The sequence below is a fragment of the Mauremys mutica genome, chromosome 1 (genome assembly GCF_020497125.1).
Source record: "Mauremys mutica isolate MM-2020 ecotype Southern chromosome 1, ASM2049712v1, whole genome shotgun sequence".
NCBI classification, from domain to species: Eukaryota; Metazoa; Chordata; order Testudines; family Geoemydidae; genus Mauremys; species Mauremys mutica.
In genome coordinates this window covers 358,642,709-358,662,100 of record NC_059072.1, presented here as the reverse complement: position 1 = coordinate 358,662,100, position 19,392 = coordinate 358,642,709, and the positions used below count along the sequence as shown (strand labels likewise).

Below are 19,392 nucleotides of genomic sequence, written 5' to 3'. Positions count from 1 at the left end.
GGATAACTAAACAGTTATCACAGCACAGGCCTGGGGAGAAGATGGCAGGAAACTTCAAAAAGAGGGTAGACTTACGAATGAGGGCTAGTCTGTGGCATAACGCAATAAGGAAGACTTATCTGCCTAAAGTTGTTTGAGTGTGTGTGTTTTCTATCGTATCTGCTTTAAGTAACTATATTAATTGGCTAATTTCTTTTAGTATCATAGCAGAAGTGGGTCTTAAAGAGGGACCTGGAGTGGGAGATGGTCTTGCAGATTAGTTCTGAGAGGGCAATCACGGTGTAAGTGCAGCATGGAAAAAACCACAAGGACAACTGTGCAAGAAACAGACAAACGAGGCAACAAGATTGATGTCACTGAAGGAGTGGAAAGAGCGGCCTGCAACATGACACCAGGGTCAGCGAAGCCCGGAGGCCAGATTTAGGGAGAGCCTTGAAGGTGAGGACAAGAAGTATTTGACATCATGGAGAAGAGAAGCCAGTGGAGGGCGATGTGGTCAGGTCTATGGGTAAGGAATATGATCTTAGCAGCTGCATTTTGAATGGACTGGAAGCAGCGATTCATAATCAGGACAAGAGATGAAGAGGGCTTGGATGACATATTTAGTTATCTGAACAGATTGAAAAGGTTGGATATTAAAGTGTTTTAAAACTAGACAGTAGTAATGGTGGCAACTTCAATATACAGCCAAGCCAGGGGTTGGGAAGGCTCAGAAAACCATCCAGAAAGGAGTCCACAGGGAGTATAATAATATTAATTATTTGTATTTCAGTAGCACATAGAGGCCAGAGTAAAGTGACAATACAAAGAACACACAAGACAGATTCTTGCATCAGAACCTGAAAACTAATTATGCAAACTAATTTGTAGATTAACAATACTTTACATAGCGTTTATATAATGTCATCTAGCACATTCAAAGTGCTATACAAAAGCCACTAAGTAATCCTCAACTCTTTCAACATGGGAATTGTCCCCATTTTACACATGGGGAAACTGAGGCAGACAAGTGAACTGACTGACCCAAGCCCATACCATGAGTCAGCGGCAGAGCCAGGATTAGAACTCCAGAGTTTATAAAAAGTCATCTGAGACAGGGAAAGGGACTGTACAAAATGTTTTCCTCACAGTGACGGAGAATCCAGATGGGAGCTCTGATCAGTCTGGGCAGTGAAACTGAGACAAAGAGAGAAGAGCTCTGTAGTGACAGAACAAACAACTTGCCCCATCAAGCGAGGAGGGCAGACGCTGGCTCTGAAGTGACACGGTTTCACATTTTGGACTGATGAGCCTTTTCTTTGCGGCAAATATTTTTAAAAAGAAGAGCTGCTTCATTATTATGGGCTTGTGTGACACATGGATTTACTGTGTGGGCTCAGGCCAGTATTTAAATTCCCTGGGGCTCCACTTCCTTATCTGCAAAACGGGGATCATACTGGGGTGGTGGGGGGTGAGGTGGGGCAGAGACTCGTGGTTGGGAGGATTAGTCAGTCCAATGTTAGTAGAGAGCTTTCAGCAGGCAGAGCACTATACAACAGCTAACATCACAGTAAACCGACCAAACCAGTCACAATGGAGAAAACAAAGGCTTCACTTCACAATGCAGAAATTGCAGATTACACTTTTGTAATTTCTTTTAAAAGGATCCAACTGTCCCATTTACGACACAGAGCTCAACTCTGCTGTATTGCCTCGAGGAGGTACCAGGGTCTAGTGCAGGGGTCTCAAACACGTGCCCCGTGGAGTTATTTCCTGTGGCCCACCATAGGTGCCAACTCCACCGGCAGCCAAGCTCCCCTCACCCCTCCGCCTCCCACCCCCTGAGCGCGCCACATCCCCACTCCTCCGCCTACCTCCCAGCACTTAGGACTTTCAAAGAGGGATGGGGGAGGAGCGGTGACGCGGCATGCTCAGGGGAGGAGGTGGGGAAAAAGCAGGGCCGGGGTGGGGATTTGGGGAAGGGGTTTGAATGCGGCAGGGAGGGGGAGGAGTTGGGGCGGGGGTTGGAATGGGAGCAGGGAAGCGGTGGGAAATGGCGGGGCAGGGGTGGGGCCTCATGGAAGGGGTGGAGTGGGGGCAGGAATAGGGGCAGAGGGGGGGCTTTTGTATCTTTGTATGAAAAGGTGTCAGGGATACAGCCCTCAGGCCAATGTACTAGTCCTCATGTGGCCCTCGTGGTGATTTGAGTGAGATCGCTCGTCTAGTGGGCAGCGCTTGTATCACGCTGGGGGGTAGTGTGGCCTAATGGATAAGGTACTGGATTGCGGAGTCATGATACTTAGGTTCTCCTGACCTTCGGCAAGCCACATCTCTGTGTCCCTTCAATTCAGGGCACTGAGTGGTCTCTCATTATTGAATTCTGGGAGCTTCAGTCTGTGCAGGCTGAAGATGAAGGCAGCCAACAACTACTCTGGAAAATGTTATCGGCTGATCTTGGCCACCTCGACACAGTATTATCCGAAGTAGAGCTGCCCTCCTAAAGAGGAAGGCATGAAGGGGAGGAAGGACAGGAGGGAGAAAGAAAGAGAAGTAGCTGTGAACTAACCTCATCGCTCTCCTCTACATCCACGTTGCCATTGGCGTCGTCATCCATCTGCTTGTGGATATTGCAGACAGCTTCAAAGCTGAGCTGCTCATCTTCGATGTGGCACAAGGGCTCATCAATTCGACAGAACTCTGTTCGGGGAGAAAACACTGGCATTAGGTAGCCCCCACCACAAGAATTTCCATCTCACTCTCTCGCTCCGCATCTTGCATTTGGAAAAGCAAGAAAAGTGTTTGGGGCAGGAATACACCGGGATACTTTAGTGTTCCAGACCCACAAACATAAAGTAAGACTAGCTGGTCTCTATGATAGCCACAAATCCTGACAAAAAAGAATGGGTCAGGGCCTAACCTGGGCCAATCTATCTTAGGGACGAGCTCCTGCAGTAGCGCTGGAAATGCTGATCAGCTTGAGTGCATGGGAGGCAGGGCCTTCTCCACAAGAGGCCAGAGACTGTTTTCCCCAATAATGTACCTATCAGTTTAAGCCTGGGGGAAGGATTTCTGCATTGGTTTTAGTATGTATTTAGTGGGATTCATTTCTCATATAGGCTTAGTGTGTGTCATTAGGACATTATTATGTATATTACGGTAGTGCTTAGCCACAGGACATTTTGTGGGGTTAGTTAAATTTATTTTATTCATTTTGTTTTATACATATAAATTATTCAATAAAAAGATGGTATTTCCATTAAATATGGGATAGGCCATTTAGAGCTTTATATTTATAAACCAACACCTTAAATTGTGCCTCATCCTTAAAAAGTAGAGAATGCTGATTCAAAAACACAGGTGTCATGCTTACAGGAAATTTTAGAGGCTTTCGGATAGGAATTTGTTAATGGCACGAAGAGCCTTTCACCTAGCAGGTACCTAAGATCGCATTCATTCCAGGTTGCTACTGACTGAACGTTTTTACCCTCTGATGGCAGTTCTGAGGACTACATGAAATCACAAAGCCCACCACTAGAACTGGCATTCCGATTGAGTCTTAGCAGAATGGCTAAGGAACAAAGGATGTGTCTAAAAACCCACGGCTGGCCTGTGCCAGCTGACTCAGGCTAAGAAGTCGTTTAATTGTGGAGTAGACATAGAGGCCCTTGCGAGGTGGGAGGATCCCAGAGCCCCTTAGCCCAAGCCCGAATCAGCTGGCCTGGGGCAGCCGCAGGTGTCTAACTGCAGCATAGACATACCCAAAAGGGCCTTGGAGATGGAATTCCCCTCTGACTTCATGATGGTCCTTCTAAAACAAAACAGGCACCCTGGCAGCAGAGGGATCTTGCACTGCTGCCATATGAACCGTATCTTTTCTGAGGATAAATTGGCATTTATTAAGGCATCTATCAACTTGATACCTAAAAACCCAGAGGAAATGAGACTACGCATATGCTTAAAAAGTTAAGTACATGTTTAATTAAATGATTGGCTGGATCAGGGAGGGCCTAAGTATGGACTGAAGTGAGATTTATGTCTCTTGGTCTGTCAATCTGAAATCTTTTGAAAGCACTAAATTCACACCAATTGTTTTTAAATGTTTCATTATTAGTTTTACTTGCCCCCGTTAGCTTTCACAGATACCTTGGCTGCTGCAATCTTCATGACAGATCCACCCTAGAAGCCCTCTGCTACCAGCACAGACCTCTAGCCACATACAGCTAACACCAGCCAGGAAAAGGTACAGAACAGCTTCTATATTAAAAAGACTGGGACTTTTAGCTTAGAAAAGAGAAGACATAGGAAGTACTGCTTCACTCAACCTGTGGAACTCATTGCCAGAGAATGGTGTGAAGGCCAAAAGTCTAACTGGGTTCAAAAAAGAATTACATAAGTTCCTGGAGGATAGGTCCATTGACGGCTATTAGCCAAGATGATCAGGGAGGCAACCCCATGGTGGCAGTGTCCCTAAACCTCTGACTGCCAGAAACTGGCACTGGATGACAGGGGATGGATCACTCCATCATTGCCCTGTTCTGTTCATTCCCTCTGAATCATCTGGGACCAGACCCTGTCAGAAGGCAGGATAACTAGCTAGACAGACCACTGGTCTGACCCAGTGTGGCCATTCTTACATCCTTATGAAAAAAACCACTGCAGCTGCTATCAGATTTCAAATGACCCTGTGCTCCTGGCCTAGTCCCACCCACACCCAGACTTACTCTCCAGGTTTCCCACTCCTCTCTCTCCAGACTGTTTAAAACACAAATAAAGTATCGGGTGCACGTAATTTCCCCAAGCAAACACTGACTACAATTCTCTCAGCTGCTACCGGTGCCCCAACGCCTGGCATGACAGCATTTGGTACTGCAGGCAGCATATTAGCCGATCAAATGCCATAGTGAGACAGGCAAGAAATACAGGTGAGTGCGCTTTAAGTGAGCATGGAAGATAAAATAGGATGGGTGAGTCTGAGAGATGTATGAGCACTGGCACTTTTTTCAGAATACAGGTGCCTGGGTAAGTTATTATTGCGTATGAGTCATGTACAGCACCATATGATCACTAACCGTTTACTGGAAATAAAGGTGCCTCTATCAGATAAAGGCAGATGACTGGGTCACATAGAATTGAATGGTCACTTGTAATGTACAGGAAATACAGCTGCCAAAGTTTCTGAACCTAATGCAACTACAGCCATAAATGTCACTCATCCCAAAATATTCATCACTGAGAAACGACAGCTGCACTACCATGCAGGGGAGCAGCAGTTTTCCTTGTGGGTGTACCTTTAACTTCTGATCTCTGTTAGATGTTGGCTTGTATCTGCACACTCCCCAGGTGTGGCTTGGTACCAGCCTTATAAACAGGATGCTATTACCTTGAGGCTTAACAACCAAGAGATGAAGGACCACAAACTTTTTTCAATTTCAGTTACAAGAGCAGAGGACCCAGAGTTTCATTTTAATGTTTGTCTACAATAAATAAATGTATGCTTTCCAATTTCAGACTTTGCATACAACATTCTCTCTCAAAAGCACCTAGAGCTAGGTTCTCCAATTACACTTTCAGCGTCTCACCGAGTATCAACCTACGAGTCCAAGTTCTCATATCATCATCACTGTTGTGTTTTGAAGGCCTGACAAATGTATGTAGTTTTACACAGGGATGGCCCATTTAAAATCCTGGCTGTAGTTATGGCACTAGTGCTGGAACAGGACATCTCACATTGATACTGATCTAATTCCAGTATGTTAGTGTGTAATATAAACATAGAACAGAAGATGGAAAGCACCAGTTTCCATCTCCCATAACCCAACCCCTGCAACCACAGGAAATCAGGCAATGGGCGATATGCCCAGCAGATCCTAACAGATGACCCCCTCTCCCAACTCAGTGCCGCAGAGAAAAAATAAAAATCCCCAAGGCCCCTGCCAATATACCATGAGAAAAGGTCTTCCCAAATTAGATAAGCAGCTAAGCCCTGCGCATATAAGCTACAATTATCATGGTTAAGTATCCGGTCCCATTTATACTCTGATGTCTAAATATGGAATACTGGTCTAGTTTTCTTGATTTCCTAGTGCTGTGGGCTCTGTCAGCTCCTTCTGGAACAGGGCCTCCTGAATACTGACCTTCCTCTGGGAACAGGAAATGCCCCCATGGAATTTAACTTAATAAAAAAAAAGATGTCCACAGGTAGGCTTCAGATGTAAATGTCGTTTCCCTGAAATTTAGGAGTGGTCTACACTTAGAAATTTACCAACATAGCTCTGTCAGTTAGATGGTGTGATATTTTACCAAGATAGCTACACTGGTAAAAGCCCTGCTATAAGCCGTTTTATACCAATTAAGTGCATCCACCCTAAAGGATTTTGCTAGCATAACTATATTAGTACAACTATACCAGCAAAACTCTCCTAGGGTAGACAAGGTCTTAGCTGACAATGTTAGCTTTGGTCAAACATGGTAAGACATCTGAATAGGAAAATGTATTCGTGCTTACCTACAAGTTTCCTTTCTTTGAGTAATAAGGTCTACAGATCTGTTACAAGGGGTATTTCAGCCTATTTAACAACTTGGAGGCAGAACCAGATCTGTCAGTCATTAGCAATACAGGAGTGCCCCACCCCTGAAGTTCCCATCAATCAAGACAATGTCCATTGCAGGTATGATTCCATTCTACTTTTCTAAATTACAGATTGTGTTAACTATACTTTAAAGTGAAATCACAACAATTTCTCCTAATGCAGAGCACAGGGATACGTCTCCCTAACAAAATAAACCTGAATATTTGGATATCAATTCCTCTCTCTATTCTGGATGATCCATTTGTCTCTGAGATGGGCCAGATCTATGGACCCTATTACTCAAGGAAAGGAAATTTTCAGGCAAAACAATTTTTTTTTCTGTTCTAAATGGAGCTAGGGTCTACAGAGCCTTAACAATGGGATTTTCACAGCACTGTGCATCCAGGGTGGGAAGCTGGATCATCCTTTAAATATGGACAACCAAAATGAGGTAAATTATATATCCTGTACGCTGAGGCCTGGAAAAGGCTTCTGCCGAAAAATGGCATTTGCTAATGATTAGATGACCAATATGTAGAATTTGGTGAATTTATGGCTACATGGCCATCTAGCTGGTCTCAATACAGGAGACATGACTTCTCTGCCCTGAAGTTATCAGTGCTCCTACAGATTAGACTTTCATGCTTGACAGAAAAAGAACGTTTCTTGAATTTACTTTGCAAGTGAGTGCTATGACAGATGTGAGGACTGCATGTCTGAATGGGCCTCCTCAGAGAATGCTCCCAACTTCATAAACTCATCCAACTGGCAACAGTAGTTCTCAGGAAGTCTGCTTTAATGGATAAGAACTGTAACAATACTAGCCACAGGGGTTCAATTAGGGTAGTGCAGTAAGGAGCAGAATGAGATTCCAAACATTGTGGGTTGGAATCTGGATAGCTGATCTAAGGAAGCGTTTAATGTCAGGGTTGCTACAAAACTTCCTTTTTCTTGACCGTATTGAGAACATTATAATACAGAGACTTGACCTTTTTGCTTAGACGCTCTCATTAGAGTCCTCGTGGAGGAACTGCTGGAAGAAAAGATTCTTAGATTGGAAGGACAAAAGTACAGATCCTACCAACCACCAGAAAAGCTGAAGAGCTCTTGGATAACCCGCCTCAGGAAGCATCACTACCCCAGATTCAAGGAAGAAACTGGCCATCCAGGAATGAGAAAGAGACAAAATAATAAATGATACTTGGTGTGACGGGATCTCCGGGGTGCAGCCTGGGACTCTGGGACCACTGTGCCCCCCTGAACTCTCTCCAGCCTGGGCTGTATCTCCCAATGCCTTGCTAGTGACCAGCAGCAAACCCCTCCAGGTGCTGTTATCACTCAGCACAACCACATGTGGAGCCCCACACAGGGCCGCCCGGGGGGGGCAAGTGGGGCAATTTGCCCCAGGCCCCACAGGGGCCCCCACGAGAAGGGCTAAGGCTCGCCCCCCGCCCCTGACATCCCCCCGGCACCTCAGCACGCGTGTCCAGGAGCGTCCCTGGACAGTGCTGCAGCCGCGTGCCCCTGGCGGGGCCTGAGCTCCTCCCCGCTCAGAGCCGCATGAGGGGGCGGAGCTGCGAGCTCCGGGCTGAGCGGCAGGAGCTCTGGTCCCACTGGAGCTCACAGCCCCGCCCCCTTACCACGCGGCTCTGAGCGGGGAGGAGCTCGGGGCACGTGGCTGCAGCACTGTCCAGGGACACTCCTGGACGCGCGTGCTGAGGCTCCGGGAGAGGGGGTAAGCGGCCAGGGCTGGGGGGGGGGGGGGAGGGGTTGGATAAGGAGCAGGGAGTCCCGGGGACTGAAGAGTCCTTTTACCTCTGTACTATAGTTACACGGTTGAAGTTTGCACCAATGTAGCTGATGCCCAGTCAGTGTTTCCATCATAATCAAGGTTTTAATGAGGGTGTTAATAGGATTTCTCTGCCTTGAAATTTGGTATGAAAAGATATAAGGACTAGATAGCCATGGAGGTTGCTGGACTTGCCTTTTCACCTCTTGAGACCCAGGACCAGCTGGTGCACAGGAGTGCGATCTTGGGGGATTATTAATATTGCAACAGAACCTAGAGAGCTCAGGTAAGATCAGGGCCCCACGATGCTAGGCACTGTACAGACACCCTGCCCCACAACATTTCTTATCTGAATGGACAAGACCAACAAGGAAAGATTTATTTCCATTTTAGAGGTGGGGAACTGAGGCCTGGGCTATAAAATGACTTGCTTCAGGTTAGTCAGAACGTCTGTGACAGCCAGTATTGAGCACACATCGCACAAACTCCAAACCAGCTCCTGAACCACAAACCCATGCTTTCTTTCTGGGGGCTCTCTTAATATTCCAAATCCAAACCAAAGCTGAGGTGCTTTTCCCTGCCACTGCAGACATTTACTCTCTGCATGTGATAAAGCATGGCTGCCAGAGATGACTCAACCCTGGGGCTCATAAAATACTTCTCAAGATCAAATACTTTGCTTGTGGAATGGAGCAGAATGGATCAAGCATTTGGAGTTTAAACACAGCAACGCACCCAGTCCTAGGACCTAGCGCTGGTCAGAAATATTCCGGTGAAGTGTTTCTTTGAAGTTTAGCATTTGTTGAAATACAAGTGTTTTGTGGAGTTGGTTTGGTTTCAGTTAAACCTGCCTGGTTTTCTGCCAGGTCACCTGCTTGGCTCCTAACAACTCACCTGCCAGAGTGGCTCAGAATCCAGGGCTCCATCCTCCCTATTGAAATCCTCTGCAAAATAGAATATCCTTCTCCACACAGCTCAACAAGGGACCAGGGCGGTTGGATAAGGGGCAGGGAGTCCCGGGGACAGTCAGGGGACAGGGAGGGGGCAGAGGTTCTGGGGGGGTGGTCAGGGGAAGGGCGGGTTGGATCGTGGGCATTTGGGGGTCTGTCAGTTTGTGAGGGACCCCACGGAGCCAGTCTCTAGGACACAGATAAATGCATGGTGGTTAAGTCCATTAATGGCTATTAGCCAGGATGGGTAAGGAATGGTGTCCCTGGCCTCTGTTTGTCAGAGGGTGGGGGTGGATGGCAGGAGAGAGATCACTTGATCATTGCCTGTTAGGTTCACTCCCTCTGGGGCACCTGGCATTGGCCACTGTCAGTAAGTTCTTATGTTCTAACCTAAATGAACTCAAAGTTATGGAGACAGATGTGAGTCAAGGAAGCCAGCAGAGTATCAGAAACCTGGAAAAGTCTCTGACTGGATGGGCTCAGGCGTTTGGTCACAAGCTGAGGTGGTTCAAAAGTTTTGGATTTTTTTTAAGCGGAATTTTTTTATTGTTTCTTTAAACAATCAAACCCAGCAAGCAGCAAATATTTGGCCACACACTTCTGAAACCCCAAACCATGTTCAGGTTTTGGCAGACTAATTTCAGCTTTTCAATTAAAAAAACCACAACAAATTTTGAAGGAAAGGAGACATTGTCTGTGATTTTTTCCCACTTTTTAAAAACCCCTAGTTTTTGATCCAAAAAAAGTTTTGACGGAAACTATTTGTCCAACCCTTTTAATGAGCTTTAGTGCCTTTTAGCACTAGCTGATGCTGAGAACCAGTGATACCTTGTAAAGGTGACTTGAAAAGAAGTTTTCTCAAAACTGGGTTTGTGCTGAGATACGGAAGGTTTTTAAATGTTTATTTTTTCCCAGGGCCCCACAGGGGCCCCCCATAGAATACAGGATTCTATAGTATTGCAACTTTTTTTATGGAAGGGGCCCCCAAAATTGCTTTGCCCCAAGCCCCCAGAATCCTCTGGGCGGCCCTGGCCCCACACCCAGCTAGATTGCATGAATGCTCCCAGAGACCCTCATGAATCACACAGGGAAAGGCACCAGAGCCAATTCCCCCCAGCTCCCAGCACTGTACCTCAGGAATATACTGTCTTGCACTGCTCAAGACGAGCAGTGCAGATTTATTAACTGGTTCGCCACTTCACCAATGGAAAGAGAACATACACCAGCCTTTGCAAACCTGAGCACATTTGCCACACACTTTAGGCAAACTCACTGCTAAAGTTAAACAGTTAAACAAATTTATTGACTATAAAAGGTAGATTTTTAAGTGATATTAAGTGATACGCAAAAAGTCAGAGTAAGTTACCAAAATAAAATAAAATCTAAGCAGGCAGTCTAAACTCTCAACCCTATTAGACTGGGCAACATCTAGATTGACCAGTTTTTCTCACCCCACTGGAAACTGCAGTTCATAGCACACAGATTTCACCCTTGAAATCTGGGTCAGTCTCCTCCACTTAAGTCTTCTCAGCATCCTTGTTGCTTGCAGCATGAGTGGGGGCAGGAGAAAGCCGAAGCATGGGCCTGCTCTGTTCTGTTTTATGCCTTGAGTTCCATGTGCTTGGAGAACACAAGTCCAGGCATGTCTGGAGGCACTGCTGAATCTCCAGGCAAGGTTGAGCAATTCCCTTGGTGTGGCCTCATGCGGGTGAGTCATTGAATTGTAGCCCCCCTGCTGGACAATGGCTGTTGATGGGTTGTTTGATACCCAATCTGGGCATTGGTTATTTTCCTTGCTGTTACCTCTGGGGAGAGAATATCTGGCTGTTTCCCCAACTTACAGCATGTTTTAGTGATAACCATACTACACAATTCTCATACCTTCATATGCATTAATGATATACATATATGGACAGAAAAATGACTTGAAGCAGTTCATAAGCTTTCCACTCATACCTCACACGGCCTGCTTTATATGCAAGATCACAATAATATATAAATGAGGAACATGAGGATTACAGGGTGCTCCTGCAAGGAATGGAATGTCACACTTGGTCATTCATAACCATCAGAGACAAGAGGATATGGCAGCATTCTACACAGCTGGAGGCAGACATGGATGGGCAGGTTGTGAGAAGAGGACTAGGAGTAATTCCACTCAGCTAAAAGTTTCCAATCAATGTCAGGTCCTGTGTGTGGAAACTGTGGAAGATATCTCTGAAGATCAAATGGCATGAAGAGGTGTGGGGGACACACCGGTGGATGGCTTCTCAGCACAATCCATAAGAAAAAAAATCAAGCTTCAACCATCAAAGGAAGCCATACAATCCTTGTTGAGGATTTTGTACTAAGAAGAATGGATGAATGTTCTGCAAGGGACAGGCAGACAGCAGAACGGTGTATTTTCTTCTCAGAGCTAAAACATGAGACATCACTCTAAGATTAGACAGGCTTCTGACGTCAACAGGCCATGGTCACGGTATATATTCGCATAATGACACTGGACTGTGGGATAGCTTACAGATTATAGATGACTTCAGGGAACTCAGAGGGCGCTGAAGGAGAAGAATGTCCAAGTGATCTTCTCTGAGATCCTTCCTGTCCTGCGAGCGAAGGAAGACAGAAGAATCTGACAGTGAACTGCTGGCTAGGTACTGGTGCTAGGTAGAGGGTCAAATGACACTGCAGAATTTTACTTTATTTTTGGTGGTGGTGGTCTGATGCCACCTGAGAGCTTTCAGGCCCAAAGGTAACACTGCCCAGACTTGGCTGTCTGCAGATAGTGCAGTGGCCACTCTTTCAAGTAAATTATCATCCCTTTAGAAACAGTGAGACCTTGGCCCCTAGGGACAATAGCCATGTTTACCTTTGATAGCAATGCCAAGTTAAATTTCGATTGGGTCATGATGAGAGCCTTACAGCCTTACAAAATGGAGGCCACCGAGGTTACAAAGTAGTATATGGGGAGCCAAGAGCCCCTTCCTGGCTGCTTGTTCTCCCACATTTGGGTTGCTCTCCCTCTCCTCACTCTATGGCCAGCTGCCACAAGCAAGAGGTAGAAGTGGTCGTGGCAGCAAGGCATGGCAAAATGCAGCAGTATCTAGGAACAATGATCTGTACTTTGGGTGTGGGGATCCACAGCAGTAGCCAGGGACAACAGCCCAATAACTAGGGCATGGTGACCATAGCAGCAGTTGAGTTCTCAGACTTTAAGGCCAGAAGCGATGACAACTCAACACTTTGCTAGTCTTTTAGGTGTGGCAAGAAATTGCCATTCCTCTATTATGGTATCTTCCCAAGGAGCATGAGGAGGCATAAACAGCTATGGCTTGTCTCAGGCAGTCACAGATCTCTAACATATTTGGGGATTGGTCCTGCTTTGAGCAGGGGGTTGGACTAGATGACCTCCTGAGGTCCCTTCCAACCCTGATATTCTATGATCAGCTGTTCAATGATCACTCAACAGAGTGCTCTGGCTGAAACAGTCAATCCTCTGGGTGGGTTTTTTATTTTGTTTGATTTTGATGTATTTTATTATACATGTGATTTGATCCCACAAAACTGATTTTGACAGCTGGCCTTCCCCCGCTAAGGAGAAAGCAGTCCTGTTTTTTTAAAATATTTCTTCTTTTTGGATGAACTTGAACCCAAGGAACCAGCACAGCACTTTGGCTTGTTTGTTTGTTTGTTTTTTTCTCTGTTAATCTGCCATGCTGCACTCCATGAAGCTGAGCAAGGGAACCGGATGCTGACTTTATTTATATATATCTTCTCTGAGAGTTTGTCTCTACCATCCCGCCTCAGAGGAGGGAGTGAAATTGGGCTCAGACATTGCTCCAAAAATATTTTTGAGAGATTAGTGATCTCCCAGCCCTCAAAGATGTTGGCTTTACGGTTTTCTCTCCCAAAATAGGGTTTCTGGGTCCTGGAAGGAAAGTACTGGGGTTCAAGACTGGATTCCCCAGTGGTTTTACCCCTTTCGATTATTAGGGTTCTTGGTCCTGCTAGTGAAAGCAGGGGACTGGACTCGATGATCTTTCAAGGTCCCTTCCAGTTCTAGGAGATAAATAATATAATAATAATTGGAGATACCTATTATAGGGTATCATGGGCCAGATAGGTTTGCATTTCCTCTGGAGGCCCCTGCCTGGGATGTGAGTAGCACAGGCCTGTTGCAGAGGTGGCAGAAGCTGGGCCCAAAAGTCCCTTAATGCTCTTTCTGACGTAGGCAACCTCCGTGTTGCATCCATTTCCCTCCCTCCAGCTGCAGCCTGAGCAGCGGCAGCTGAGCTCCACAGTCAGAAGAGTGGCTGCTGATGCAGCTCTAGGGATTCAGACTTGATCTTCCACCCGGTTTGCTGCTTTCTGGCTTTATCCTCTCAGAGACTGAGAAGGGGGGAGGGGGACTGCTTGCCCCAGAGCCAGTTCTTTCCCAGTCCTGCCCAGAAAGGAGGCGGCTGAGGCAAATGCACCTGGACTGGGCTGTAAGGGGGAACTGCCCTCTGCCCACTTAGAATGTGAAAGCAGGAGACCGAGGCCCTTCCTTTTGCCTTTGGCTTTCTTGGCCTAGCTCGCTCCCTGAAGCCTGCAGGAACACCAGCCACCACAAACGCCACAGAAGAGTAGAGCCCTCCATGGATACAAAATTTGCATCCACAGCCGAGCCCCAATCCGCAAACATGGTTGACAGATATGAAGCAGGTATCTACAGATTTGCAGGGCTCTACAGAAGGGGAAGCAAAGCTGACAGGACAGTCTCCCTGACAGGCAAACACAGCCTGAGACACAGCTGGGAGTTGGACGGGCACATTACTGAGCCAAATTTAAATAGGACTTTGAAATAAAAGTTTGGATCTTCCCACAGAAAAGCTCTGGAGTGGGGAGGGCAGGACGAGACGCTGGCCACAGGAGAGGCATATAATACAAGATGGAACTTCAGGGGCAGGGCATTTCCCTGCTGCTGGAGACTGACAGGTCTGGGTCTGCTCGTGTAATGTTGACAGACGGGTTGTCAGTGGGCGGGATCGAACCTGGGGCCTCTGGAGCTTAGTGCATGAGCCGCTACCGCATGAGCTAAAAGCCAACTGGCTCTCAGCTAAGGCTGTAGTGCAGACTCATTGAACTCTCTCTAAGTGGTCACAGTGCCACTAGATGGGACAGAACACCACACCCAGAAGGTGTGTGGGTTACACTCGCAAGCAGCAAACAGGCTGAAACAGTGTCTATTTTAATAGACTCATAGACTTTAAGGTCAGAAGGGACCGTTATGATCATCTAGTCTGACCTCCTGCACAATGCAGGCCACACAATCTCTGTGGCCCTTAGCACGATGCAGCAAGTGACATAAGGGGTAAAGGGATTGTGCAGTGTGTTACTCCTTGGAGGAAGATGAAAGTCAAACAGTATTGTAGGTTGTATTGGCCACTTCATTAGCCATTTGGGGCACAGACACTTATGTCCTCTGCAGCACAGTACATGTGCATCCAATTTGCACTGGATTACAAGCGCTCTGCTAGCTGAGGCACTGAGTACTGAAGGCTCTACAGTTTGGAATACACCAGAAGCTAGAGAAAGGTGCCCAAACACCACCTGAATTTAGGAAATGTAGTTTGTAGGCAGGCACTTGTGGGGTCCTCAGTCACTGTAGCATAAAGTCACCTTGCAGTCATTACTGAATTTATCACAGCCGCTTTATAAGGACATATCTTCATTTCTCGGTTGGAAAATGGGAGCTCAGAAAGATTAAGTGATTTGCCCAGGATCCCACAGGAATCTGTAGTAGATCCAGACACTAAACCCAGATGCCACAAGTGCCACAGCACAAAGCCATCCTCTCTCTCCACTCTGAAGTGCTCAGGAAGCTTCAGGTCCTGTTTCCAATAGCCCTGAGATTGTCCCCGAAAGGTACTGTACTCCAGAGAGCTGCTCCAGATTCTGCGCTACACATTAGGGCCTGCTGCACTAAGAGTGCCGGCTTTCACGATACCCATCAGTGGCATCAAAACATTTCACTCCAGAACTTTCATTTATTCCCTGGGGAAAATGGCTTTGAAGGGGGATATTTTTTAGTGGTTGTTAAATTGCAGGTTCTCTTAATTTTCATCCATGAGTTCCTATTATCTCTAATAACATTTGAAAAGCTGCCTTAATACCATTACAGTTGATTGCCTCCAGCAGCACTTAATATTATAATCAAGGCAGCCATTGCGATAGGATTAGATGGCAGCTTAGTTCACTTTTAAGAATTGTGATTTATGTAACTCAGTTTATTAATACTGGAACTGCATCCAGAAAATAAACTTCCCTTTGAGAATAGGACTTTTAAAGAGTTTAACTAAATTGAGCAAGGTGGCACCAGCTTATCCTCTCTCCTCAGCAGTCCCCCATAGAAGTAATAATACTCTGCTTTTCTTCAGGGCCTTTCAGCTGAGAACATTAAAAGCAATTTATGAACACCAACAAAGCCACAAAAGAGTCTTGTAAGGTAGGGAGGGAGCGAGGGACCATTCCTATTTTAAAGCTGAGGGTTTGTAACATATAAAATATCACACAGCAATGAGTGGGAGATCTGGGAAAATAACCTAGGACAGTGGCTCTCAACCTTTCCAGACTACTGGACCCTTTTCAGGAGACTGATTTGTCTTGGGCAACCCCAGGTTACACCTCACTAAAAAATTACTTGCTTATAAAATCAGACATAAAAATACAGAAGTGTCACAGCACACTAGTACTGAAACATTGCTTACTTTCATTTTTACCATGTAGTTATAAAATAAATCAATTAGACTATAAATATTATACTTACATTTCAGTGGATAGTATATAGAGCAGTACAAACAAGTCATCGTCTGTATGAAATTTTAGTTTGTACTGACTTCATTAGTGCTTTTTATATAGCCTGTTGTAAAACTAGGCAAATATCTAGATGAGTTGATGTACCCCCGGGAAGACCTCTGCGCACCCACAGGGGTGTACGTACCCCTGGTTGAGAACCACTGATCTAGGAATCCTTGTATTACGTCTCCAGCTCTAGTTACTACAGAACACAACCTTCACAAAGTGATGAGTATGATGCTGCCCTTCCACTGACAATAGAAACTATTAAACTACCACTTTACCCTGTACAGCTAGGCATACTATATTACATGCAGCGCCATTAGCCACTAGTCACTTCATATTTGACATTCAAAAGCTGTCGAAAAGGGACCTGAAACATACCCCGACACACCAACTATAATTTTACAGGATGAATTTCCCAAATGAACTGTGGATGGGGCATTTTAGCATATTACTTACTTAAACTTGTAAGAAGTCAGGGGAAATTGTATCTGAAGAGCTTCAAAACCCAGACCCACGTAATCGCCAGCTTTCAGGCAATGTAACATTTACACCTGCCAACAGACCACCAGAGGAAGACAAAGGTATTATCGCTGATTCTGTTGGGACTATGGGCAGAATGTAGAACTACACAACATGAGCAAGGGTGGCAGAACTGGACCCATAACTAGATGTGTCTCTATGACGGGACAAGGGAATTCATTGGGAAGTTCTGCTTATGCTATATAAACTAAGAGCAGCTCACTGAGGCTGCAGAATAAGTTAAGACTGTCTGAGCTTGAAATACTTATCCATGTATAAAACACTTCATTAAATGGTGGGAGAAGGCAATCTTGTCTCTGAGATTATATGAAGAAAGATGAGCACTTTAGAAGAACAAACATGAAAGATAAGTATTATAAATTTTATCCCCCCCCCCGAAGATCACTCTGGGGATAATGACCTCTGTCAGAAAGCAACTCTCACAGAATTCACCTCAGAATTTCCAACCGAGAGTCACAAAGGAAACTGTGTCTGCTTTGGTCTGCCTCTGCCTCAACGATTTCACCTCTCATTATACAGCAGTCATTCCCAGAGCCTGTCATTTCTTCCTTTAGATTTTTGGTGATTTTGAGGTTAATACGACGCTTTAAATAATGGTAGTTTAGAGGGGTATCTACAGGGAAATTACAATAGACTCAATCCCCAAGGTCCTAAGTATCTTCAATACCCACCGACTACCAGAAATAAGGATGCAGATATTACAAGAGTAGACTCTGCATGCTGTGTAGTTGCAGCGGAGTCAGTCCCAGGATATTAGAGAGGGAAGGTGGGTGAGGTAATATCTTTTATTGGACCATCTTCTGTTGGTGAGAGAGAAGCTTTCAAGCCACACAGAGCTCTTCTTCAGGTCTGGGACAAGGGTGGACTCTAACAGCCTTAGGTGTTGTTACATAAGAAAACAAGTTTATTTAATTAAAAAAATAATAAAATAAAATAAACTTTCTGACCCTGTTTCTCTTCATAGGTGTCTGTCTCTACTTTTTAGTCGCTATAACAAGAAGACAATCAAGATCAGGTTCTTAAAATGCTGAAATTGACCAGGATTAGGACCACTGCCAAAGAAACAAGACAAAATTCTCCCCTAATCCTTCCCACCCTGTGGTAACTGGAGCCCAATTTCATACTGCAGAAGTCATCCAATGGAAAGTGCCACTGCACAAGACCATTCTCTAGGGCAGTAGATCACAGCAGCTGGCAAGGTGCTAAGAGCACTGCCCAATGCAGGCATACCAACTACAGTTTTCTTTTTCTTCAAGTGTTTTTAGTACTGTTGAAATGTATCAAAGGGACGGGCCAGGAGACAGAAGCTCTCCATTTGCCCCACAGAACAGGTGAAGAACAGTGCCAGGTTCTCCCACACACCCCTGCAGATGTGCCTCAACAGTGAGCTGGAGGGACCACTCTCAGGGGTGTTCAGGCTCCCTGCCCTACATTAGTCAGGGTCTGGCTGCTAAAACTACCTGCAAGGAAGATAATTGGTGCTGGTTATGTTCACACTGACGTCTTTGCCCTAGAACTTACACAGGCCCCCACATCACTCCACATAAACCAGGATATTGTCAGATGGCAGTTACAATCTCATCTAAATCACCACTGACCAACGATCTAGAAGTGAAAGGCTCAGTATCCCCCAAGCAATCAGAGCCCCATGACTGATTTGTTTTTAAATTCCTGCAATTTCTTTCCTACAAGTTCCTTCCTTTAATGGTATTGTAGTAGGGAATAGTGTCTTCTGAGCCAAAATAGCTATTTTGAAAGTGACAGAGTAATGAATTGATCCTCCTCATACCGAAAAGTCATACAGCCAAACCCCAATTGACTGTGATACTGAAAGCACGGACGTCATTCTCCCCGTCTCTGCACAGTCCTAGAAATTCCCACTGCTTCATTTTCATTGTGAAGTTCATTGAGTGATTTATCAGGGCCAAGGATAAGATTTAGTCATAGAGGTCACAGACCTCCGTGACTTTGGCTTCAGCTGTCAGTGGCAGGGCCAGACGCTCTTCCCTCCCCCTCCTCCCCCCGCCCGTCTCATCCTCGCACAGCTTCGACTGGTGCCGGACATCCCTCTGTCCCCCGCCATCCTCTGTTGCTGTAGCCGAAGGCAGGGCTGTGCACCCCCCCTCCCTGTCCCTTTGGCTGGAGCTGGAGCCACTGCTGCGTGCCCCCCAGTGGCTGGGCTCAGTTGGGGCTGTACACACACACACACACACACACACACACACACACCATCGCATGGTTGAGGCTGTGCTCCCCTGTGGTGGTGGGGCAGGGGCTCTCAGTCCCCCACATCATTCCTTCTCCCCACCCCCCTCTCTCCCCCGTTATTTTTAGTAAAAGTCACAGAAAGGCGTCAGCTCCTGTGAATTTCTTCTTGTTGCCCTGTCCGTGACTTTTACTAAAATAACCGTGACATGGAGAATCAGCCCACTCTTGAAAGGTGTTTAAGCAGGTATGTTGCTTGCACCACTGGAGCAGCACATTCTTGTTACGTTATGTTGAATTGCCATCTCCTCCACAGCCGCTTGGTTTGGGGTACTGTGACTGGGAGGGAATTCAGGGGGGTTCTTCCATTTGCCACCTCATCGTTACACCAGACACTGCAAATCATTTTTGGTCCTCACCTGAACACAGCAATTTAATAACCAGATCAGATTAGAAGCTGCAAGAGATTGTTTCATTTTTGTATGAAGTGGCTGTTCCAGACTCGTGAGAAATTTGTCCT

General features: G+C 45.9%; 1 protein-coding gene across 4 annotated transcripts in view; it reads right to left on the bottom strand.

Moving 5' to 3' along the window:
* Window positions 1-19,392, bottom strand: part of STIM1 (stromal interaction molecule 1) — a 173,770-nt gene that overhangs the window by 87,630 nt on the left and 66,748 nt on the right. For all 4 annotated transcript variants that reach the window (XM_045023808.1, XM_045023819.1, XM_045023826.1 and 1 more), the window contains one exon: window positions 2,546-2,676. In XM_045023808.1, the coding sequence (XP_044879743.1) occupies window positions 2,546-2,676 (131 nt within the window). The remainder of the gene's footprint in view (window positions 1-2,545; window positions 2,677-19,392) is intronic.